We start from the raw sequence: 23,237 nt of genomic DNA, 5'->3' as shown, positions 1-23,237 counted from the left end.
GGAAGAAACCAAGCCGGAGTAGGGGGGCGCTGGGACACCAGTAGGGGTTTTGAAAGCTTCTCGTTGTTGAGTCAGCGCCTAAGTATTCAGAGACCTTTCCCCAAACCTCTTGTGGCTCCCCCAACACCGTTCCCTGCTATGGAAGGGGGTCTCTGATCCCAGCCTAGAGCCGTAGGCAAACTGGGTCCCCCCACACACAGGGAGAAGAGTTGGAGGGTCCCGCCCCGTGATGTCACCCCCCCCACCCTGTCCCCTTCCTCCACCCCCACCCCCACCCCGCCCCCAAGCTGGTTGCTTTTAGCTCACGGGGCTTGGGCTACGACTTACAAGAGTTTAGGGGGCAACGAACAGAGTGGCCCTACGGGTACCCACGCCCGACAGCCGCCTGAACGCCTAGGACTCCAGGCAGGGATGCAGCTGGGGGTCTAGGGAAGCACATCTACCCCCTCCTCTCCTCAGCCCTGACAGGGTGGTGAGTAGTTAACACCCCCTCCCAAACCTCTCCTTGTTTAGAGTCCCCAGACTTCCAAGCGGATTGGGGAGAGAAACCCCAGGGATTGCCCAAGCCAACTCTCCTGCTTGTTAAGACCTTGATGTCCAAAAGAAGACAGCTGAAGGGAAGTGCCTGCACCCACCCTACCCCACTCCCATAGTGCCCCCACTGCCAGCCCCTCCTCCTTGGTGTTCTCCTTTCAGGAACTGAGATCATATCCCACTGGCAGCCCTGGCACCCCAGGGGAAAGGGGGAGGTAGGAAAAGTCCCACCAGTGTCCTGAGGGGAGGAGCAAAATACTACCAGGATGTGAGATGTTGTCTGTGGGCAAGGTGCCTGCTTAGTCCGTGGGGGATCGTGGGAGTTGGACTGTGGCTGAACGCCCCTTCCCCCAATAACTCCTCCACCTGAAGCCAAGGCTTCAAAACCCTGATAAAGTGTGGCTTTCTGTCTCTACTTGATTTCTTGTCTCAAACTCTTGGTGTCTGATTTTTCCCCCTCTTCCTTCTCTTGGGTTGGAGCAATTGTCGGGAGACCCCCACCATGATTCATTCTCTCCCCTTCCTTCTCCTTCTCCCCCCTCTATTAAGTCCATTCTTCCCAGTCCAGTGTGATAATTTTGAGTCCCAGCTGCAGATGGGGCAAGCTTTCTTTTCGGCTGGAACAAGCTGCTGAGTCTTTAGCCTCCAGTCTCACTAGTACCCCTGGGCCCCTCCCTCCACAGACCGAGGACTTCCTACTGCTCCCACCCCACCCTGAAAAGCCAGGGGACAAAGACTCATTACCTTTATAAGATTTGAAGTCCTACTTAATGTCCTTGTTTCAGAGGGTGATAAAGAGACAGCTGGCTCCCCTTAACCCGGTCCTGTAGGTTTCTTCAGTTACCCCAGCAGGGCTAAGCTCCGTCCTGAAATTGGCCTTTCTTTAAAAGAAATAGAGGTACAGAGTCCTCAAGATTCATGGGCACCTGAGTTCCTGCCCCCTACCCCCTTGCAGGTTTCCCAGCCCCCTCAAGACATTCATGGATGGATGAGAGGAGCTGACACTGACCTCCCTCTCTGTGACCACCTTCTCTTCGGCCATGGAGGAAGCCTTGCTGCCCCTGGCCATGACCTCTGACCCCAGGCCCTTTAATCAACAACTCCCAGAGCCTCCAGACCCAAGATGTGTCTTGGAACCCCAGGACAATCCTGAATTGGCACCCGCCCTGGTGTGTGCTCTTTGCTGCTGCTTTGGAATCATCTACTGCTGCTTCGGTGAGGGCAGGGCCAGGGTTCTGGGGGGCAGCTGCCCAAGACCGTCACCCTCAAGGATGATGCCAACTTTCTCCTTTGCTCCTGAGCCACCTCTCCTCCTCTGTCGGGGGATGCTACCTTCAGTGTGGCTGATCTGCTCTTGCCAGCTCTTTTTCATCCCCCATGCCCACACCCTCCAGCTCTGAGCCTTGCCTCCTACCTCAGGATTCCATTCCCAAATTACCCTCTATGCTTAAGGCTTCTTCACCCTTCCCCAATAATCTGAACCAGCCTGTGCCGATTTCTTCCCGTCTACCATCCCTGGAAGGACGAAACCTTGTTTCTGTACTTATTCCCCTCAATGCATCCGTCTTACCGTCTTACCTGCTGATTTGCTCTCCCATCCCCTCTCAGTTCCTGAAAAGTCCCTACCCTCCCTAGATGATCCCTTTCTGCCCTTTGCCTTGAGGTCCCTGTGTGTGCTGCTCCTGCCTTCTGCTCCTCTGGTCAGCCATTCCTCTCCCTCCTGATTCATCAGAGCCATCCCTGGAGACCTCTTTCTGCCTCTCAGTGCCTCCTGCCTCCCTTCCCAGGCTACCGCTGCTTCAAGGCAGTGATGTTTCTCTCCGGCCTGCTATCAGGAGCCCTGGTGATCTTCCTGCTGTGCCACAAGGAGCGTGTGCTAGAGACACAGCTGAGCCTGGAGGTGAGCGCGGGCATTGCGCTAGGCATCGGACTCCTCTGCGGCCTAGTCACCATGCTGGTTCGCAGTGTCGGTCTCTTCCTGACTGGTCTCCTGCTAGGCCTAACCCTGGGCGCCGGGGTCCTGCTGGGCACTGAGCCCATCTACCAACCACCTTCAGCCTGGGTGCCGGCCGGGGGGCTGGTGGGGCTGGCACTGCTGGGAGCCCTGCTCACACTTCGGTGGCCACGTCCATTCACAGTTCTGGGCACAGCCCTGCTGGGTGCTGCGGTGCTGGTGGCCTGTGCTGACTACTTCCTGGAGGGGCTGGCACTGGGCAGTCGGCTGGGCCAGCGCTTGCAGGCACTTCCAGCCTTGCCTCCTCTCTGCTGGTATAGCTGGGTCTTGCTGGGGACCTGGCCAGCCCTGGGGGCCCTTGGGGCCCTGGCCCAGTGGAAGCTCATGGATGAGGAACGTGGAGGCCACACCAATGGTGAGTTACTGCCATGGTACAGAAAGCAGCCAACCTGTGCCTTCTCTTGTCCCTGGTTCCCAGACTTGAGGAGGGGAAGGGGGAAAATCCACTTGAGGCAAAAGGCAGAGGTGTCTAAGGTGAATGGGGCAGGGCTTTGAAGACAGAGTTGGAGGAGCCAAAGTTCTGGGTAAGAATGAGAAGAGTCATTGTCGGGGGAGGGGGGTGCAGGGAAGAGTTACTGGGGACTGATATGGAAGAAAAGGAAGGTGTCAGGGAAGTCCAGAAGGAAAGGGTAGGAGGATTACAAAGAAAACTTTGTAATCTTTGTAAACTTTGTCAGGGAAGTCCAGAAGGAAAGGGTAGGAGGGGGAATGAGATTTGAGAGAGACGTAACAGGGACACTGAATGGCTTTCTCTAGAGTATGAGTGTATTTGGGGGTGGGTTTCAGAGTCTAAAGAGGCCTCCCTGAGTCTGTATTGCCCCCTCCCAAGCAGTGGTCTTGAGCCACCAGCGAAGGCATCTCCAACTCCTTCGGATCCGTCAGCAAGAGGCTAAGTGGCACCGGACCTCCCCTGGGGTGGGGCTCTGTGAGGGCAGCTACCGGCGCCCGCTCCACCCCAGCGCCCGGAGCCCTGCTGACAGTCTGGCTCCAGTGAGTGGAGGGGTAGGGGGTGCTCAGGGGCATGGGAGAGAGGGCACATGGGGATGCTCAGGGTGGAGGGGGGCTCTGACCCAGGCCCTTTCTTCTGCCCTCTCTGCCCTGTGCCCCTCCAGAGCTATCTCCAGAGCCTTCGAGAGCGCCAGCTGGGACCAGGCACCCAGGCCACAGCTCCCCACACTGTCCTGGACCTGGATTCTGACTGTGGTTCCACTGTACCCCTCACCACACCTTCTGGTTCCACCCGGACCTGAGCCTAAACCTCCACTGATGCCCTCACCCCTAGCAAGGGCCTGGGAACACTAGGTGGGCAGGGCCTGGGCCCACAGGATCCAACACAAACTTCCCCACCTCTTGGGGATGGAATCTGTGCTCCAACCCAGAGCAGCCCTGTAGGGATATGTTTTAGGTACAGATAGAGAAGAATCTTGTAGGGAAGGGAGACGAATGGAAATATGAGTACATACCTCTGTCCAATAATAGAGGTGCCCTGGTCCCTAAAGTAACTGACTCCCTAATTCCCTCCAAACCAAACCAAGGAGGACCGTTACCCAGATAGCCTTCTATATACCCGCCTCAGTTTGCCTCACAATGGTAAAATAAGGGGTTTCGTTTTTGTAGGACCTAAAGAAAATCAGGAAGCCTCCTAAAGCACTTGATAGCTTTTTGATGGGGAGAAGGGCAACAGAGGAGCTCAAGGGTCCCTAATCCCCAGGTCCCTCATTAGGGGGCATTTGGGTTCCTGGTTAGCCTTTCCCTCTGGACCCCGTAGGCTCAAGCCCCCTTCTCCTACCTCAGTTGGGGGTACTGTCCTCCATGGTGCTTCCCTTTCCCTTCTTCTTAATGTGGGGAAGACCACAGGGCAGTGCCTGGCTCAGCACCCCCCTTCTCCCAAAGCTGGCTTCTTGCTCCAAGGAGAGAGCATTGGCCCACATGCCAGAGTCTTGCCCTTTTGCCCAAAGGAGCCTGGTCTTCAGGGCTGCGTGGAAGACAAGTGCCTTCTCTGCCTCTCATCATAGGTGACACTAATCTCCTTAACCAGAACATTGTCCCAGCCACTAACCCATTCTAACTCTCCACTACCCCTGATTCTCCTGCCCAAAGTCTGTACCCTGGTTCCCCAGACAGCATGAAGGAAGATATGTCCCTGCCCCGGGGAAGCAGGGTTATGATGGGAGGGAGGAAGAACACGGGAGCATGTGAATAAAATGGCATTGAACATTGAATCAGGGAGTCCAGCCTCTACTGTTGCTGCTCTTTTCTTTCTTTGCACCCCAGAACAAAGGGTTAGCCATACTGACAAGTCCTCTGTCCCTTAAAGATCTGATGAGGGTACCTTTATCAGACTGGACTACCGTAGGAGCTGCACACGCACAGCCAGAGGAAGAGTTGTTCACTGCTCTCTCATGAAGTTAACCTTTATTAAGCACAAATGCTCCAGGCACTTCACATATAGTATTTCATTTAATGCAACAACCCTGCAGGATTGGTATTAACCTTATTTTGCAGACGGGAAATCCAAGGCTTAACGAGGTTAATTAACTTGCCCAAAGTCATAAGCAAGTAAATGTGATTCTCAAGGATTACAAAGCCGTTGCTCATTTTACTGGCTATGCTGTTTTCTTGCACTTTATCTAGGAAGAACAGGACCCAGGCTTTCCCAGTTGTGGCCTCCTGTCAGCTAAAGGCCTAATGGCTGCCTTTCCTCTACCAATGTCCTCCAGGGAGTAGACAGGGAAGAAATGGATGGATCTGGGGGCTGAGTTAGAGAGTCACTGCCCAGGAGGGAAAGAATACAGGGGAGTGGTGGCTGGGGCTGGGACATTTAGAGGCGTGAGGTCCATGGTTCATGCTCGTGCTGCAGCAGACGTTTGATTGAGGTCTTAGATCTCTGGGAGGGTGACGTTGCCACGGAATAAAAGGGTGGTGGAGGCTGTGACTGAGGGGGTAATGTCCAAGATCGTATCTCTGGCTGAGTGATCAGTGTTCAAAGTGATGTGATATCTATGGCCAAGGAAGTGGTATCCAAGGTTGTTCCTGTGGCTGAGGAAGTGGTGTCCCCATCTGATGGGGTGGTGTCTGGGGTCTGGGGACGACAGTGCATCCAGTTGTGGGCGATATCTCTGGGATAGCCTTTCTCTACTCGAAGCTGTCGATTGAGGCTCCAGTACTGTTTTCCCTTAAAGAAGTAGACGCGGCCATCCCGCCAACTCATGGCACCTGAGGGCTGGTCTGGCACTCCTGTAAACAACCGCTTGGTTGGTTTGGGGTAGCGGCTGAAATCAGTTTGGGCCAGCTCGTCCCACTGCCAGTAACCGGAACCCTAGGTGTGGGGCAGACAGGGAGAAAAGGAGGATGAGAAGAGAGCTTAGGGACCCCCCAGAGGTCTACCCTCAGCCCACAGCAGCTGCAGAAGAACTCCCTTCAAGAGCAAGTCTGCTTCTCCGTGTGAGGTAGCCCGCCCCTCCTAAGAAGGGATTTGCCCTTGCTTTGAACTTCATACCTTAAAGAGGAACACCTTTTTGTTGAGAGGCCAATAGAGAGCAGCATCCAGGTTGGGTTCTACCCTATTCAGCTTCTTAGGGAAGCCAGGAGACATCTTGAAATTAACGTAGCGCCACACCTTGTCTCCTGAGAGCATGTAAGGAAAGAACAAGACACCTCTGTCGCCAGGTGATAGCTTTCAGTTCCTCCATTCCACCGTCTCAGAAACTTCTCATCCCTCCCTCCTTTTATGGACCCTCTGATTATAGGCCCTCCTCAGGTAACACACTGTAAACTAGTCCCCTCACCCTTAAAGAAGTGAATCCATTGCGTCCGAGGAGAGTAGACAGCAGCATCCAGGTTTCCTGGGAGCCCCTCCCAAAGGGCAGACACTTGGAACAAGGGACCCAGCCCTGAATCTGTCACGGTCCACACGTAGTTTCCCTTGAAAGCGTAGGTCTTCCCTCGGGGCCCTGAGAGCATAAGCGTGTCAACAAGTCAAAAAGACAGGGGTCGGGCTTCCCTGGTGGCGCAGTGGTTGAGAGTCCACCTGCCGATGCAGGGTACGCGGGTTCGTGCCCCGGTCCGGGAGGATCCCACGTGCCGCGGAGTGGCTGGGCCCGTGAGCCATGGCCTCTGAGCCTGCGCATCTGGAGCCTGTGCTCCGCAGCGGGAGAGGCCACAGCAGTGAGAGGCCCGCGTAAAGCAAAAAAAAAAAAAAAAAAAAGGCAGAGGTCAAATAAAGACTTGTGGGTATCTCAGGCAGACTAATCATTTGCTGTCCTCTCACAGGCTGATTTCTCAAAAATTCATTCAACTTTAATTCAGAGAGAAGATTAAGGGCAGAGAAGGAGGACCCAGTGTTCAGCCTCTCCTTTATTGTTCACAGCAAATCAGCCCTGGCCCAACAAAACAAAACAAAAGCCCTGCAGGTAGCTGCTCCCCCTTGGGGACCTCCCCTCCTACCCCAGGTGGCTTCCAAGTTGTACTTCCATGTGGGTATAACACCCTCTCTAATAGACATTCCAGTTAAGATTGTTTTCTCCATCCTGCTGTATTTCCAGATATTTTTAGTGGCCCTCATAGGGTGGCAGCAGAGGTAAATTCCAGCCTGGCCCACCTTTAATTTGGTTCTGAATCCTCCCTCCCCATACCACATGCCTCCTTCCATGGCCACCAACCCCTGTCTGGTGGTAAACTGCCATTGCTCACGCCGAGGTCCAATTTCACTCCCATCTCAAGGTCAGCAGGCCACCCCACTGCCTGCCTACAGCCTAGAGGAGAAGGGTCTTACCCAGCATCATGGCGTCCAGTTCACCACTGCAGGGGTCTGGCATGGGACTGGGTTCTGTGGGCACTTGGGGTACAGTGGGGAGCTCCGTCTCTTCTTCCTCATCCTCTGTCTCTGGGCTTTTCTTGCCTGCAAGGTAACATAATCCTGCTCAGGGAGAGAAGGCACTGGCCTCCCCACTCTTCTACTGTAAGTTCAGCTCAGAGGTCCCATAGAGAGGAAAAGGGAAACCTAGAGAGCTTTCCTTGGTGGGAGGAAAGATCATATTGATATCAGCAGGAGACATGTTTTTAGTTTTGAGAGGCACTAGAAAGGGAGAAGGGGGTTTGCTGGAATGTTCATTCTTCATCCCCTAGAACAGGTATGAGGGGAGAGAGCTCTGGCAGAAAGATTAGACCTGGAAGTGTCAGAAAAACAGCTCTTGGGAGTTCCCTAGTGGCCTAGTGGTTAGGATTCCGGGCTTCCACTGCAGCGGCCTCGTGGCCTGGGTTCAATCCCTGGTTGGGGAACTGAGATCCCACAAGCCATGCGGCAAGGCCAAAAAAAAAAGGAAAGAAAAACAGCTCCTGAAAATGAAGAAGGCCAAGTAACTGGGCAGGAGGAAGAGAAAGAAGCCAAGCCATTTCCCTCCATGAAGATTAGACCTGTCTCTTCATGCCTGAAGAGATACTGGTCAGACTGACCTTCACGATCACTAGGGGAAAGGACTGACCATAGAGAGCCTGGATCCCAGCCACATCATCCGGGTGCAGCTTGAAGTGGGGCCGGTAGCCAGCATAGACAGGGGCCATGAGGGCCTGGGTGTATCGGGAGTGCCCAAGCCCCAGGGCGTGGCCCAGTTCGTGGGCTGCAATGATGCGCAGGTTCACCCCCCGGTAGGTCTCCTCAGTCCAGAGCTCATCTTCATCAAAGTGCACACTGCCCAGCTCTGGGATGTCGGCATGGGCCAGGACCCGCCCTGGACAAAGGCAAGGGTAGACAGGAAGGAGGTCAGAGTCTCCTAGGGTGGAGCATCCCCTGCCTGTTATAAACTCCAATTACTCCATTCCCTTAAAATTCCCCCATGTATATTCACTGTCTCTTGGATACCTCTCACTCCGTTCAGATTCCGCTGTCATCACTCCGTTCTCTCAGGGATGCCCATCACTCTGTCCCTTTACCTCCCAGCCATTCTGTCATCTCTGGCCCTGTCCTCTTTGAGGTATGCCTTGAGCAGAGGAACTTAAACCAACAAAGAAGGCATAAGCTTCAAAGAAGAGGCTTGGTAAGGCCCCAGGGAGGTGACATGCTGCTCCCCAAGGGAATATTAGAAGGTGGTTAGAGAGTGTAGGGTACAGTTGAACATGGGGGTGGCCTGACATTAAGGTTCCAGAGTCACTGACTCAAGGGGACAGAGGTCTGTGAAGTGAGAGTTGAGAGCTGGTGCCTACCAGGCCCATCAAAGGTACTGGAGCAGTATGGGCTTTGGCGGCCATGGAAGGAGAGGCGGATGTCAGCCCAGCCAGCCTTCACCTCCCGGAAGGTCAAGGGAGCCACATTGCTCCAGTACTGGAAGGCTTGAAGCAGGGCTGCCCGGGCTGTGTAGGATGGGAGGGTGGAGGGCAGGTTCAAGATGCGGAAGGTCAGGTGCTTCTTTCTCCAGCGGCCTGGTTAATTGGACCAGAAAATAGATTAGAAGCACAGATACTTTTGCCAGCTCCGAAGAGTTCCCCTGAGTCTGGGCACTCCCTTAGCAAAGCTGTGAAACAACCCCTCCAGGCAAGTGATGATCAGTTAATAACCAGGTGACCATCCATTCAACACTGAGCTCATCCAGGCTGTCTCAGTGCCACCTGTGCTCCACAGCCATGCCAACCCCTCCTCTCCCTCCCTTTCCCAGGCTCAGCCCTCACCCAGCAGCAGGTATTTAAAGGTCTTCTGGTTGAAGGGGTCCTCCAGACCACAACGGGGCTGCCTCATACGGGCCCTCGTGGCGTCATCTAGCTGACCTGAGACTGGCAGCTCAGATGCTTCCTGAAAAGCTCTAGAAAGAGGGAGAGGGATGGATCCAGCAGGGAAGGGGCATCTGGAATGACTGAGAACTGGGGATAGCTCTTTGGCCCCCTGCTGCCCAAGGTGGTGGCTGAGAATGGCCCAAAAGCTCTGAAGCTGATGGGATCACTCCAGGATCCAGTCCTCATAATTGGGACTTCCTGTTCTGCATAAAGGCAATACTCCAGCTTCACCTCCTGTGTTCATGCTCTTATTTGGGTAAAGTGCCATCTGGGGTTGCCTTCTTCCTCTACTGCAATTTCTAACCTCCTTCTGATCTAGGTAAGTGTCCTGCCTCCTGCTCTGGAGACTCTCCCACCACTGCTGCCACCTGAGGGCCTGTCCTCCCTTTGCTTTCTCCCCTCCTGGCTGGACCCGTCCCTCCCAGCCCAGCCTGCTCTGGGGCAATTTCATCCATCAGGCGCCGCAGGTACTGTGACTTTTCAAGGGCCTGGGAACATATCTGAGAGCAGAAAGAAAAATGACCCATTAGATCCAAAATATGAAAACTTCAAAATAGAAATAAATAAATCCCATATTAAATGTTTACGAAAGGCAACATCATGTCAACAACTCAGCTCCAACTCAACTCACAGTTTTACATATAAATTATACTTCATGTGGAATGTGACCAAATAATAGTATTTTGGATATAACATGGCATGGAGCCTCCAAAGAAGTGCTTAGGGCCTAGGAAGATCCAATGACTGTGCCCTCATCTTTGAATCCCCATCTCACCCCAGGCCCCACCACCCATTCCCTAGATCCCCAGCGTGGACATGGGTTAAGCAGAGGTGGGCCTGGGGACTGAAAGGGTTTAGAAGAGAGAAAGGAGACCTTGTGACCTTGACCCTGAAGGCATGCACCTTATGACCTCTCACCTCAGAGCTTCTATGATATCTTCTGGCCTGAAGTCATCAGGTTCTTCTAGAGGCTTCTGTAGGTACCCGTATTGCAACAAGTAATCCTATGACGAGGGTAGGGGTCAGCAGAATAAAAGGAGGTCAGTCTCTGGGTGAAGCTCTAAGTGACCTAACAGCCCATAAGGACAGGAGGGGACAGACGTGGAAGGACTAAAGGAGAGGCACGTTAGGGGAGGAAAAAGCGGAAGGAGTGGAGATGGGTAGGGGTGGATCATGGAATAGAGGAAGGAAGGGAAAGGAAGGCAGTTGTAGGTCAGAAGGGAGGCTTGGATGGGACCATGGAGCAGTTCCTCCATCCCTCCCCCAGCCTGGGTCTGACCTTCCCAGGGCACTCACCACTGCTGCCTCCCTCTCTCCAGGCCCCAGGGCCCAGCACGAGACTGTCATGGGGAGTAGGAAGCCCAGCCACAGCCGCTGCCAGTTCATGGTCCCACCAGGCAAGAGCTCCAGAGGCTGTTTGTGCCCTCTGCCCTGAGATTTCTGGGAGCCTGGGGGAGCAGGGCTAGGTGGGGGTCTCTTCCCTTCAGTTCTTTTTACTCTCTAGTCTCTGGTCCTCTTCATAAAACTTCAGAGGAGGGCAATTGGGGGGAGCGTCAGTAGGAGGTGACTCAGCCCAGAGATGTGTTGCAATTCACCATTAACCTCTGCCCTGCCAGAGAGCAGAAGTCAAGAAGAGCCTCCAACCCTATCCCCCAGGGTCCTCTGCTGGAGACCGAAAGACTTTCCATATTGTCCTGTGGGTGGGTATCCTGGCAGGATCAGAGGCAGAATATCTGCAAAGACTAGGGAGAGGGACCATGGCCATCCTCTGAAGCTGGACATTCCCGTGCCCCAGTGACCCTTGGGTAGCAAACCCCTCGTCTGCAACCTTCATGTCTCCCTGTCTGCTCTAGGATAGGAAAAATAATAATAAAACTAAGAGGTAGGAAGCAAGTTGCTTAGGTGCTTGGGTTTCAGGTGAAGGAATGAAGGATGAGATCTCAGTTTCTTTGCATCCAAAACCAAGTTGGGAATTCAGATGCTCTTGAAACCTGCTTGTGTCTGCTTTAATAAAAAGTCATCATTTCGGGCTTCCCTGGTGGCGCAGTGGTTGAGAGTCCGCCTGCTGATGCAGGGGACACAGGTTCGTGCCCCGGTCCGGGAAGATCCCACGTGCCGCAGAGCGGCTGGGCCCGTGAGCCATGGCCACTGAGCCTGTGCGTCCGGAGTCTGTGCTCCGCAACAGGAGAGGCCACAGCAGTGAGAGGCCTGCGTACCGCAAAAAAAAAAAAAAAAAAAAAAAAGTCATCATTTCAAGCATTTAATGTACCTGGAATGTGTGGGTTGCGGGGAGGGATAACAAGGATACAAGGAAATAAAGGGCCAGAGCCTGCCTGCAGGGACATTACAGATAGGGTGAGACCAACACAAGCACCTGAAATGAGGGGAACCAGGGTGCCAGGCAGGGGGTGCCCCAGCCTGAGGGCCATGGGGCTGTAGGAAGGCTCGCAGAGGAGGCAGGCTTTGAGCTGGGCTGTGAAGGCTGGCTATGAGTTGGATGGAGTAAAAGAGTCCTGAGGAACAGGGACAGTGCAGGTCTTGAGCAAAAGTGCAGAGGGAAAAAAGCCAGCTGTACCCAGTAAGAGGTTCTGAGGCTGTGCTTCATTCCTACCCCAGGCTAGGTCAGTGCTTCGGGTGCTGCTTAATATGTCTGTCAAATGAATGACCAGGCTGGGAGAGTGGCTGGGAGCCAGAGTTTAGAGACGGTCTTGAATACTATGTAAGAAAGAAAAGAAAACCTTACAGTTAAAGAACTACTTTGTGTTAGGTGATTCATATATTATCTCATTTAATTCTCACTATCCTCCTATGAGGGAGGAATTATTCTTTTTTTTTAATTAATTAATTTATTTATTTATGGCTGTGTTGGGTCTTCGTTGCTGCACATGGGCTTTCTCTAGTTGTGGCGAGCAGGGGCTACTCTTTGTTGCGATGCACGGGCTTCTCATTGTGGTGGCTTCTCTTGTTGTGGAGCACGGGCTCTAGGAGCACGGGCTTCAGTAGTTGTGGCTTGCAGGCTCTAGAGCACAGGCTCAGTAGTTGTGGCGCACGGGCTTAGTTGCTCCGCAGCATGTGGGATCTTCCTGGACCAGGGATCAAACCTGTGTCCCCTGCATTGGCAGGCGGATTCTTATCCACTGCACCACCAGGGAAGCCTTCTATTTCTTTTTTTTCTGAATAAGATATCCATTGCTCATTATAGTAAATTTGGAAAATACCAAAATAAGCAAGGAAGAGAATGAAAACCACCAGTAAATTCTACCCAGAAGAAAACCACTAGTAATATTTTGATGCATTTACTTGGAACTGTCAGTGGCTCAGAGTTCAGCTCCAGCTCCGCCAGCCCAGCCTCAGCCCCTGGATGGAGACTGTGGGTGGGATGAGACAGAAAGTGAAAGGAAGTAGTGAGCATAGTGGGGGAGGGACAGGAGCTGAGAAGGGTGTGGGGAAAGGGAAAGGAGTAAAGTAAGATGAATGTGATAGCAGATTACTCCCTCCCCTTGGGCACCTCATATAGCAACAACAACAACAAAAAAAAGCGGGGGTGGGGGAATAATGCTTAGGAGTGTATGTTAGTACGTTAGTGAGAGAGATAACGGTTATTATAAAAGGTAAAGGGTGGGCGCTCACGCTGGCCTCGGAGCCACATTCTAGACACTAAGGAGCCAGGGAAAGAACAGAGTGAAACAGTAAAATTTGCCAAATAGTTTATCTCATTTAAATCTCAACAACAGCCCTGTGGGCTGGTATTATCACCTTCTATGGAAAAGGAGACTGAGTCTCTAACAGGTTACTTTGGGTCACACAGCTAGGAAGAAGCAGCAGAGCCTCAGGCCCAAGCTATGATCTTCGCAGTCTCCCAAGAGTTTCCACAGGCCCCCAAACAAACCCCTTAGAGCCAGGAACTGCAAGCTGGGCATGTGTGCAAGACTGCGTGACTAACTGTTCCCATAACGGCATAATGACCTCCATTTCCGCCAGTCCCCACCCCCTGAGCCGAGCTGACCCAGCTCTTTTTCCCTCTGAATTTGTCATCTCTCACTGGGGGACATGTGTGAATGTGTGCGAAGGGTTAGGACATGCGGTCTGCCTGCCCCAGAGAACTTGAGTCTGAGAGAAAGAACTCCTGGGTTCTTTGGCGGGCTTGCTCCCATCCTGCAAACTGCTTTCCCTCTCTGCCCACAGATTGTGGGAGAAGAGTTTGTATAGAAATATTTTTAATTAAAATATTTTAAACTGTAGCAGCAGGAAGTAGGTAAGATTCTGGGAGTATTTTCTCATGTTCAGGAGCTATGGGGCTGTGGGTGAAGGGCAAAGGTTGGCAGAGGTCTCTAAGCCCAGGAGAAGCCAATCTCCGAATCATCACCCACCCCCCTCTGACAGCATCCTCACCCTAATGGGGTGACCTGGAGGGCTGGACATTCTGGTATATAAAGAACAAGTCTGGGGTCTGAAACTGGAAACTGGAGGTGAGAAAAACGTAGGGTGTAACCAAGTTAGGGCTGGCCTAGATACTGCTCTTGATCTAGAGAAACGTGGGAGAAATATAGTGTCAGCCTCTGGCCTGTTTTCCGCTCAGGGCCCTGAGGGGGTCAGGAGAGAGGGCAGTTTGCCTGGCTGAATGGGATTGAGTTCTCGCCAAGCTGTTATCTTGGAAACCTCTGTTTTTAAGAGGACCCCTCCCCCAACAAACACACACACTCCTTTAATTAGTTATGAGTTCCTAGAAGCCAGATGGGAAGCGATGCCCAGGACTGTGCACAGCTGGATCTGGTTACTAACCGGGAAGTGGGAGGGGCTTGGGGATGGCTCAGGCCTGGGCCAGCATATTCTGTTCCCAGGATACCCCAAACTTCCTCAACCCCCATTACAAACACTTTCTGGCATTCCCTCCCACCAGCACAGGCACTAGCCTAAACTGGCTCGGTTGAGAGGACATCAGACCCAAATCCCTGAGCTCTTCGGTTCCTGTCAAGTGTTGGGGAGACCAAGGTCTGCTCCCCTTCTCCAATCCACATACAAAGGTGTTATCCCACAGGACTCCCCTGGAGATGCTGGAGGCTTCTGCTGGTGGTCCCATTACCCAGCACAGTGACAAAGGGCTGCATGAGAGGATAAATTCTAGCATCTGAAATAAGGAAGGGAGTAGAGGAATGAGTGTAAGTGTTCTTTCAGCATCTGGGATGATAAGGAAATGATGGTAACACAAAGGATTTTTCCTCCTTCTGGGAATGGCAGCCTTTTCCTTAACAAAACCCAAACTGATCTTTATTGATTTTCCCAAGTGAAGTGGGATGTTGGGGAGCAATTTGGCCTTCTGTCCTCACTCTGTGACCCCAGGTCTGCCGCAATGTTTGGGGACTGTCATGGGCCTGGAAAAGCCACATTTGGCTCCCTTTGGTGTTGGCAAAAGTGTTTGATAGGGGGTTAGCCAGGGAAGGAGTTCAACACTGACTTCCCCTTTTGAAGAAGGTAGTAACTAGATGTGGGACGGAGACCTTGGGAAAGACACAAGTTTCTCTGTTTTCTGTCAGGGCAGCAACTGCGGAGGAGAGGGATGTTGGGGTGAGAAGGCTGCCCTTGACCTGGGTGGAGGGGGTATGTAGGGAGACAGTTCTCTTCTGCATCCCCTGTTTTGCCCCTAACTTACTTCAGAAAAATAGTGGGTGTTCACCAGTGTAGTTTTGTTTTTGCTCTGTAGTGAACTCATTAGTTTGACAATGGGGGAAGCATTGACACATTACAAGTATATCCTGCACAGAGTGAGGACGAAAGAGCTCAAGGACTTAAAAGTGACAGAGACACCATATTCCAGCCTGAGTTGGAGCTGCTTTGGCATAGGGAGCACCACTCCTCAGCTGTGAAGGAAGTTTCTGAAAAGGGAAATGGGAAAAGATAGCTGAGAAAGAAGACCATTGATCCTAAGGAAGACTGTATTCTCAGATTTTTTTTTTATACAGAAGCTATTCCTACAAATGTACGCTTGCCTGTTACCCAGTTTTGTAAGACCCCTAGTGTGTGTGTGTGTGCACATGTGTGTTATCACAGGAGTGATGCTTCTATGTTATAAAAAATTGGGATGATACATAACTATCTGCCTACTTTCAAAAAGGAAGCCAGATTTTGATGGGAAGGAAGCACACTGGGAGGAGAAATCAGAGAGATCTTTGAAAACCAAAAGCTGGAACAGGTGGAAAACTATCCAGTTGATCACTGGCCACAAAGTAAGGCTGGCCACTGACCAGAGTAGCCATGGTGATCAATAAGATCAGAAAGAACTGGTTGGCAAGAGGCCAATGTGAGGCCAATGGTGGTGGCCAGTGGCAAAAAGAGTGTAATAGAGAAGCAAGAGAAAAGGGCAGTCAGGTTGGGGAGCTGAAGAAGCACAGGAAACCAAACCCAGCTTAGATTAAGGTCATGTATTGAAGGCAAATTGAAAGTTGCTTTTCTGACTAGACAAATACAAGGAATGAGTATTCAGCTGTCGTTCATTGCTTTACTTATTGACTCTGTCAGCGCTTTTTAAACTTTCCTGCCAATTGACACATACACACTACTATATATAAAATAAAGAACTAATAAGGATCTACTGTATAGCACAGGGAACTCTACTCAATACTCTGTAATGGCCTATATGGGAAAAGAATCTAAAAAAGAGTGGATATATGTATGTATAACAGGTTCACTTTGTTGTAAACCTGAAACTAACACAACATTGTAAATCAACTGTACCCCAATAAAAATTTTAAAAATAGGGGCTTTCCCTGGTGGTGCAGTGGCTAAGAATCCACCTGCCAGTGCAGGGCACACGGGTTCGAGCCCTGGTCCAGGAAGATCCCACATGCCGCAGAGCAACTAAGCCCATGCGCCACAACCACTGAGCCTGCACTCTAGAGCCTGCGAGCAACAACTACTGAGCCCACGTGCCACAACTACTGAAGCCAGAGTGCCTAGAGCCTGTGCTCCACAACAAGAAAAGCCATGGCAATGAGAAGCCTGCACACTGCAGCGAAGAGTAGCCCCCGCTCGTCACAACTAGAGAAAGCCCGCGAGCATCAACGAAGACCCAATGCAGCCAAAAAAAAAAAATTTTTTTTAATAAAGTATATCATAAACCCCGGGGAAAAAAACCTTTTCTGCCAAAATTCCCAGATAGATCATGAAAATGAATATGTAGAGGGTAGAGGTTTATGTACATAACTGTGGTGGTTACTTCCTCAGGGTATTTGTCCATCTCACAATGATTACCCCTTCTCTGTCCCCCTTCCACAGGGTCAAATGGGTGACTTCCAGCAGCCATGTTTATGCCATGTAAAACTAAATATAGAATTCTGTGTCAATAGGTTTCTTTTTTTTCCTTTGAGTACTTTAAACTGTCTGCTGATCTCCACAGTTTCTGTTGAGAAACCCATGGTAATTCAAATCATTGGTCCTGGACTTCCCTGGTGGTGCAGTGGTTAAGAATCTGCCTACCAATGCAGGTGACACGGGTTCAAGCCCTGGTCCGGGAAGATCCCACCTGCCGCGGAGCAACTAAGCCTGTGCGCCACAACTACTGAGCCTGTGCTGAAGAGACCGCAAGACACAACTACTGAAGCCCACGCACCTAGAGCCCCGTGCTCCGCAACACGAGAAGGTACCGCAATGAGAAACACGTGCACCGTAACAAAGAGTAGCCCCCGCTCACCGCATCTGGAAAAAGCCCACGCTCAGCAGCAAAGACCCAACGCAGCCAAAAAGAAAAAAAAAAAAAAAAAAAATCATTGGTCCTCTATATAGTAACGTGTCATTTTTCTCAAACTGCTTTCAAGATTGCCTCTAATTTTTGGTTTTCAACAGTTTGACTGTGACGTGCTTAAATGTGGTTCGCTGCAGTGCGCGGGCTTCTCAACCTAGTGGCTTCTCTTCTTGCAGAGCATGGGCTCTGGGCACGCGGGCTTCAGTAGTCGTGGCACATGGGCTCAGTAATTGTGGCTCGCTGGCTCTAGAGCGCAGGCTCAGTAGTTGTGGCGCAATGCCTTAGTTGCTCTGCGGCATGTGGGATCTTCCGGGAGCAGGGCTCAAGCCCGTGTCCCGTGCATTGGCAGGAGGATTCTTAACCACTGTGCCGCCAGGGAAGTCCCTGAGCTTCTTTCTTTATTTTATTTATTTTTAAAATTTATTTATTTTTGGTTTTGTTGGGTCTTTGTTGCTGCGGGCTTTCTCTAGTTGCAACGAGAGGGGGCTACTTTTCATTGCGGTGCGCAGGCTTCTCATTGCAGTGGCTTCTCTTGTTGCTGAGCATGGGCTCTAGGTGTGCAGGCTTGCTTCAGTAGTTGTGGCTTGCGGGCTCCAGAGCACAGGCTCAGTAGCTGTGGCACACGGGCTTAGTTGCTCCGCGGCATGTGGGATCTTCCGGGACAAGGGCTCGAACCCATGTCCCCTGCATTGGCAGGCGGGTTCTCAACCACTGCGGCACCAGGGACGTCCTATTTATTTTTTAAAATATTTATTTATTTTGGCTGCACCAGCTCTTACTTGCAGCATGCGAGATCTTTTAGTTGCAGCATGAGAACTCTTAGTTGCGGCATGCATGCAGGATCTAGTTCCCCAACCACGGATCAAACCCGGGCCCCCTGCATTGGGAGCACGGAGTCTTACCTACTGGACCACCAGGGAAGTCCCACTTATTTATTTTATGCAAAGTAATATGTACCTCTTAATCCCCTATCCATATCTTGCCCCTCCCTTCTTTCCTCTCCCCACTTGTAACCACTAGTTAGTTCTCTATATCTGTGAATCTGTTTCTTTTTTGCTATATTCACTAGTTTTATTTTTTTAGATTCCACATGTAAGTGATATATTTGTCTTTCTTGGTCTGATTTATTTCACTTAGCATAATACCCTCCAAGTCCATCTATGTTGTTGCAAATGGCAAAATTTCTTTTTATGGCTGAGTAGTATTCCATTGTGTGTGTGTGTGTGTGTGTGTGTGTGTGTGTGTGTGTGTGTGTGTATACATATATATGCACATCTTCTTTATCCATTCATCTGTTGATGGACCCTTAGGTTGCTTCCACATCTTTTTTTTTTTTTTTTTTTTTCGCGTTACGCGGGCCTCTCACTGCTGTGGCCTCTCCCGTTGCGGAGCACAGGCTCCGGACGCGCAGGCTCAGCGGCCATGGCTCACAGGCGCAGCCGCTCCGCGGCATGTGGGATCTTCCCGGACCGGGGCACGAACCTGCATCCCCTGCCTCGGCAGGCGGACTCTCAACCACTGCGCCACCAGGGAAGCCGTGCTTCCACATCTTGGCTATGGCAAATAGTGCTGCTATGAACATTGGGGTGCATATATATATACCTAAGCATGGAATTGCTGGGTAGCATGGTAGTTCTATTTTTAGTTTTTTGAGGAATCTCCATAATGTTTTCCGCTGTGTCTGACCAAGTTACATTTCCACTAACCGTTGCTGAGCTTCTTTGATCTGAAAATTTATGTCTTTCACCAAATTCGGGAAGTGTTCAGCCATTATTTCTTCACAGAGTTTTCTACCCCATTCTCCCTTTCCTCTCCTGTGACTCCAATGAAATAAATGTATATTAGATTTCTGACATTATAGGTTTCTGAAGTTCTGTTCACATTTTTCAGTCTTTTCTTTTTCTCTATATTCTTCACACTGGATCATTTCTCTTGAACTAGCTTCAAGTTCACTGAATTTTTCCTATCTCCAAACTGCTATTAAGTCCATTCAGTGATTTTTAAATTTCAAATACTGTATTTTTCAGTTCTAGAATTTTCATTTGGCACTTTTTTATAGTTTCTAGTCTTCTGCTATTTTCTATTTTTCCACTTATTATGAGCATATTTTTCTTTACTTCATTCAGAATCGTTATAATAGCTCCTTTAAAGTCCTTGCCTGATAGTTCTGATGAGTTATTGTATCAGTCCAGGTCCAACCAGGAAAGAGAAACCACATAGCAATTTAAACAAGAAAAGTTCAACATGCTAATGGGACTTCCCTGGAGGTCCAGTGGTTAAGACTTCTTGCTCCCAATGCAGGGGGCCTGGGTTCGATCCCTGGTCAGGGAACTAGATCCTGCAGGCCGCAACTGAAAGATCCCACATGCTGCAACGAAGATCCCGCACTCAGTAACAAAGATCCCACATACCGCAACTAAGACCTGGAGCAGCCAAATAGATTAATTAATTAATTAATTAATTTTTAAAAATTATGCTATAGTGGTGATCATTTTCTAACATACAGAACTATGGAAACTATTTTGTGCACCTGGAACTAACATAGTGCTGTAGTTCAGTTATACTTCAATTTAAAGAGAAATGAATTAGGGGAGTTCCCTGGTGGCTTAGTGGTTAGAATTCCACGCTTTCACTGCCGTGGCCCAGGTTCAATCCCTGGTGGGGGAACTAAGATCCTGCAAGCTGCACAGTGAAGAAAAAAAAAAAAAGAATTAAACTATAAACATTGACAGATAGTGGATCGTAACAGAGGTAGGCAAGGCCACCAATTAAAGAAACAGAATAGTTCCCAGGCAAGACAAAAAAAAGAAAAAAGAAAGAAAGAAAAAGAAGAAGGAAAGAAAGGAAGAAAGAAAGAAAGGAAAAAGAGGAAAGAAAAAGTAGGCCCATTGAAAGGAGTTTTGTTAGTCATGGAGGCATTAAAAAGCGGTCACAGGGGCTTCCCTGGTGGCGCATTGGTTAAGAATCCGCCTGCCAATTCAGGAGACACGGGTTCAAGCCCTGGTCTGGGTAGATTCCACATGCCGCAGAGCAACTAAGTCCGTGCCCCACAACTACTGAGCCGGTGCTCTACAGCCCACGAGCCACAACTACTGAGCCCATGTGCCACAACTACTGAAGCCCGCGAGCCTAGAGCCCGTGCTCTGCAACAAGAGAAGCCACCACAACAAGAAGCCCGCGCGCTGCAACAAAGAGTAGCCCCTGCTCGCCGCAGCTAGAGAAAGTCTGCATGCCACAACGAAAGGCCAACGCAGCCAAAGTTTTTTTTAATTTTTTAAAAATTATTTAAAAAAATAGCAGTCACAGAAGCAGACACTGGCAATGGCCATCCAAGAACTGTATTGAGAAAATGAATCTTGGCAATAGACTTGAGTATTCAGGCCATTTGACAAGGCCATTCCTACTGTGAAAGTAAATACACCACATAGTGTAGTCTGATGCCTTCAGTCCTTCTAGTAGTATAATTTACTTTTCAAATCCCAATTTCCATCCTGCAGTAGGTTGAAAAATGTGCCTCCCGAAAAAGACATCCATCTCTGAATCCCTGGAACTTATTACCTTATACGGCAAAAAAAAAAAAAAAAAAAAAAAAGTGGGAGAGGACTTTGCAGATGTGATTAAATTAAGCATTTTGAGAAGCGGAGATTATTTTGGATTATCTGAGTGGGCACTAAATGCAATCAGATGTATCCTTACAAAACAGAGAGAAAGGGAGATTTCACATACAAATAAGAGAAGACAGTGCGACGACAGAGGCAGAGGCTGGAGGGATGCTGTCACAAGCCAAGGAATGCTGGCGACCACCAGAAGCTGGAAAAGGCCAGGAATAGAATCTCCCTTACAGCCTCTGAGGGGAGTGCTCCTTTGCTGCACCTTGATTTTGATCCAGTGACACTGATTTTGAACTTCTGGGATCCAGAACTGTGAGAGCATAAGTTTTGGCTGTTTTAAGTCACCATGTTTGTGGCAATTTGTTACGGCAGTCATGGGAAACATGCATGTTCACCAAGAGACCTTCTGAATATAATTTGGTGAACCAAATCAGGAGCAATGTTTGTGGGAAGGTAGAGGGCTGGTTGTGCTGACCCAAGTATTCTGTTTCTCTTGGCAGATGTAGTATGTGTAAATTGGTAAATTGACACTATAGTTTATATATTCTGGTTTATGCAAGTCTTGTGAGCTTGACTAATATGAGTCTGACCCCAAGATCTCCTCTCTGTGCTGACAAAACCAGATGTCTGACCCTGTGGGGTTATTTGCAAGATCCTGGCCATGGTAAACACACCAAGAAAATTAACACCATCTTGTTGAGGTCTTTTGAGAGGCATATATCTGGTCTCTCCCGGTTATTCCATGATCTTACCATCAGTTCTCTACTTCAAAACTTCATTAATAATAACTTTATCATGGGACTGACAGTTTAAAAAGCCTTCATATTCTTTATCTCATTTAATTCTCATAATAACAATGTTGCAGACTAGGTTTTATCATTATTATTATTTTTTTTTTTTTTGCGGTATGCAGGCCTCTCACTGCCGTGGCCTCTCCCGCCGCGGAGCGCAGGCTCTGGACGCGCAGGCCCAGGGCCCACGGCCCATGGGCCCAGCTGCTCTGCGGCATGCGATCCTCCCGGACCGGGGCACGAACCCGCGCCCCCTGCATCAGCAGGCGGACTCCCAACCACTGCGCCACCAGGGAAGCCCTATCATTATTCTTATTTTTATAGTGGAGCAAAGTAACATTCAGATCAACTAAGTTTTGCCCATGGCAAGTGGAACTGAGATTTGAACCCAGGTCTTCTAGGTCTGAACCCTAGTGACTAGAGTCATTCAACAAACAAACATCTATATTGTGTTTCATTATGCACTAGGTACCAAGAACCAGGAATTCAGATACGAATAAAACTAGTCTTGTTTCTACTGCCATGAGGGGCTTCCAATCTAGTAGGAATAAGTATGTAAAAAATGCAAAAATGTTTATACCAAGGGCAGAAACAAGTGGACCAGAAATCACTGTACCTTACGTTGCACATTAGAAACTATAATTCACTGAATCTGTGTTTGTATTTGAGTGTTTTAGCATTGTTACAGCCTGCACATTATTATCTGGGACATTATTGCTAGATAAAATATTGTTTGTACAATCCAATTAAAACAAGCTTGCCACCCAAGAAGAGGAACTCTAAGCAGAGGGATTTACATTAAACAAAAACACACTTGGAACTAATTCTATGTCTGTCTACGTTAACTGCTTGCTGAATATATAAGTAGTTTATAAAGTGTTGTTCTTCCCAATAATTTCATGTTTCTAAATTAGGTTAAATAATCCATTCAAATATCATTAACCTTAGAAATACCTGAACTCAGGAAGACCCGACCCTTTCTCTAGATCAGTTCTCCATAGTGGCTGTATCAATTTACATTCCCACCAACAGTGTAAGAAGGTTCCCTTTTCTCCACACCCTCTCCAGCATTTGTTGTTTGTAGATTTTCTGATGATGCCCATTCTAACCGGTGTGAGGTGATACCTCATTGTAGTTTTGTTAGGAACCAGGCCGCACAGCTGGAGGTGAGCGGTGAGCTCGTGAGCGAAGCTTCATCTGCCGCTCCCATCGTTCGCATCACCGCCTGAACCATCCTCCAACCCCTGCCATCCGTGGAAAAACTGTCTTCCACAAAACCGGTCCCTGGTGCCAAAAAGGCTGGGGACCAATATTCCTGATTTAGGTAGTGCCTGGTGAGATAGTCTCATGTGTGCTGAGCAGGAGAGGTAAACCAGACTCTTAAATTACTTTAATACATGGGCCTATGTGATAAGTACCATGAGAGACATATAAGAGGCCATGGAATTTGGAGACAGAAACAACCATTTTCAGTTGGAAGATTCTGAGAACAGTTAACAGATGAGTAACTTCGCAGCTGATCTCTGAAGGATGGATAAAACATTTTAAAATAAACTTCAGGGACTTCCCTGGTGCTCCAGGGGTAAAGAATCAGCCATCCAATGCAGGGGACACGGGTTTGATCTCTGGTGGGGGAACTGAGATCCTACATGCCAAGGGGCAACTAAGCCAGTGCGCCACAACTACTGGGCTCGTGCGCCTCAAAGAGAGAGCCCGCTTGCTGCGAACCACAGAGCCCTCACGCTCTGGACCCCACGCACCACAACTACAGAACCCACATGCCC

At 49.8% G+C, this 23,237-nt stretch overlaps 2 protein-coding genes across 4 annotated transcripts; one reads left to right on the top strand and one right to left on the bottom strand.

Annotated features, from left to right (window-relative positions):
- The first annotated feature begins 301 nt into the window (after positions 1-301).
- On the top strand, positions 302-4,868 carry LOC307194664 (transmembrane protein 198-like). Of its 3 annotated transcripts, XM_079937905.1 has the most exons (5): positions 302-472; positions 1,490-1,749; positions 2,322-2,903; positions 3,381-3,538; positions 3,661-4,868. In XM_079937905.1, exons 2-5 carry the CDS (start codon positions 1,575-1,577, stop codon positions 3,796-3,798), a joined length of 1,053 nt encoding a protein of 350 aa, XP_079794031.1. In that variant the 5' UTR covers positions 302-472; positions 1,490-1,574; the 3' UTR covers positions 3,799-4,868. The 3 variants fall into 3 exon arrangements, 2 of the variants coding, with proteins under 2 accessions (XP_079794031.1, XP_079794032.1); XR_013830604.1 differs by lacking the exon at positions 3,661-4,868 and having other exon boundaries at positions 2,322-3,211; positions 3,244-3,475; XM_079937906.1 differs by lacking the exon at positions 1,490-1,749 and having other exon boundaries at positions 3,661-4,866.
- Positions 4,869-5,034: 166 nt separating this feature from the next.
- MMP19 (matrix metallopeptidase 19) lies at positions 5,035-11,072 on the bottom strand. Its single transcript, XM_079937882.1, has 9 exons — positions 10,610-11,072; positions 10,232-10,317; positions 9,212-9,342; positions 8,750-8,965; positions 8,032-8,277; positions 7,323-7,448; positions 6,337-6,501; positions 6,048-6,175; positions 5,035-5,867 (listed from the first exon to the last, which is right to left on the bottom strand). Exons 1-9 carry the CDS (start codon positions 10,697-10,699, stop codon positions 5,532-5,534), a joined length of 1,524 nt encoding a protein of 507 aa, XP_079794008.1. The 5' UTR covers positions 10,700-11,072; the 3' UTR covers positions 5,035-5,531.
- Positions 11,073-23,237: the final 12,165 nt, after the last annotated feature.

This window comes from Stenella coeruleoalba (genome assembly GCF_951394435.1).
Source record: "Stenella coeruleoalba genome assembly, chromosome: 11".
Classification (NCBI taxonomy): Eukaryota; Metazoa; Chordata; class Mammalia; order Artiodactyla; family Delphinidae; genus Stenella; species Stenella coeruleoalba.
The sequence above is the reverse complement of the archived record's forward strand: the minus strand, read 5'-3'. Positions and strand labels throughout refer to the sequence as shown.